Here is a 1,211-nt window from a genome sequence, read left to right as displayed (position 1 = left end):
TTAATAAGAGAATTGTGTTCTTTACGACTATTTCACGTGAGGTGTGTTTTGTCCCTAATTAAGTGTTGTACCTACCAGGTGAGTATATATTTTATGTGACCAAGCACATCTAACTATAACCATTAGTATTCTCTGAGTTTTCTCATAGAGGTTGAAGATAGTCGGAATTTTGAATAAGTGTTTGTCATATGAAATTCTATCGGCAAGGCTAAAATATACTAAATAAGATTAGAAGTTTTGTTTTCAGATTTTCTTGAGAAACTTATTAAAACGGATTGCAAATATTATAAATAATTCTAAATCAAATATTTCCTATAGACTGGTAAAAATACTTCTAAGTACCAGGAAAATTTTCTAGTAAGCATGAAGAAAAAGAAGAAAGGGAAATATAATTGAATAATAGATACGTTTTATTTATTTTACAATTTGCATTACATACGAAGTTAACCCTGCAATTGTAAATAAAGTGCAAATTCTAACTAATTGAATAATACATTTACGTTCCTACGCATCCCAAGCAATAACAAATTAAAGCCATGCCCCCACTACGCTTATGGTTAGGCATGCATGCAAGAATATAGAGTCTTGTACAGAAGGAAAACCCAACATGAGCTTGACTAGTTTTGGCGCATCTTAATTTATAGTCTACATGCACTAATTTTGCTGTCCAATTTCGTTTTTGTAAGCATGACCAACGCCAGGGCTGTGACCAGGATCGGTAGGTTTAAAATCATCTTTTGACCCCTCAGTCACGGAAACTTCAGCATCTGGACTATGAACTGCTAACAATGATTTCGTGTTGTTGTCCTTTGATGTAATCATTTCATGCCCTACACCTGGACTCCCTCCTGGTGTAGTGGGTCGGAAGGCATTTGTGTTGCCTGCACCAGAATCTACCAATTTGCTAGCTTCCTCATAGTGTGGTGATTCAGAGTTGGTTTTATGTGATGGAACATAATTCGCTCCAGTTTTTGTGTTTGGTAGGGAATGTTGGTTCAATGGCTTTATATTCATTTTCCTGCCATATGCTAGAAGGGAACCGTGGTAGGCAACTAATGCAAGAAAAATGAAAAAATATTTGTGCAGGGTCTGCAATTTAGCCATGATCAGTGAAGAAGCAGGAAATAGGTTATGCAGAGACAAGAAATGAGATATTGTTATCTGAGATAAAGTGAGTATGAGAAGAGATGCTAAAGGAGATTGTATGAGCA

General features: G+C 35.8%; 1 protein-coding gene across 1 annotated transcript; it reads right to left on the bottom strand.

Moving 5' to 3' along the window:
* Positions 1-392: 392 nt before the first annotated feature.
* LOC137808313 (uncharacterized) lies at positions 393-1,211 on the bottom strand. The gene has a single exon (XM_068609357.2). The coding sequence runs from the start codon at positions 1,102-1,104 to the stop codon at positions 655-657; it is 450 nt and encodes a 149-aa protein (XP_068465458.1). The 5' UTR covers positions 1,105-1,211; the 3' UTR covers positions 393-654.

This window comes from Phaseolus vulgaris, chromosome 3 (assembly GCF_051622355.1).
Source record: "Phaseolus vulgaris cultivar YP4 chromosome 3, ASM5162235v1, whole genome shotgun sequence".
NCBI lineage: Eukaryota > Viridiplantae > Streptophyta > Magnoliopsida > Fabales > Fabaceae > Phaseolus > Phaseolus vulgaris.
The sequence above is the reverse complement of the archived record's forward strand: the minus strand, read 5'-3'. Positions and strand labels throughout refer to the sequence as shown.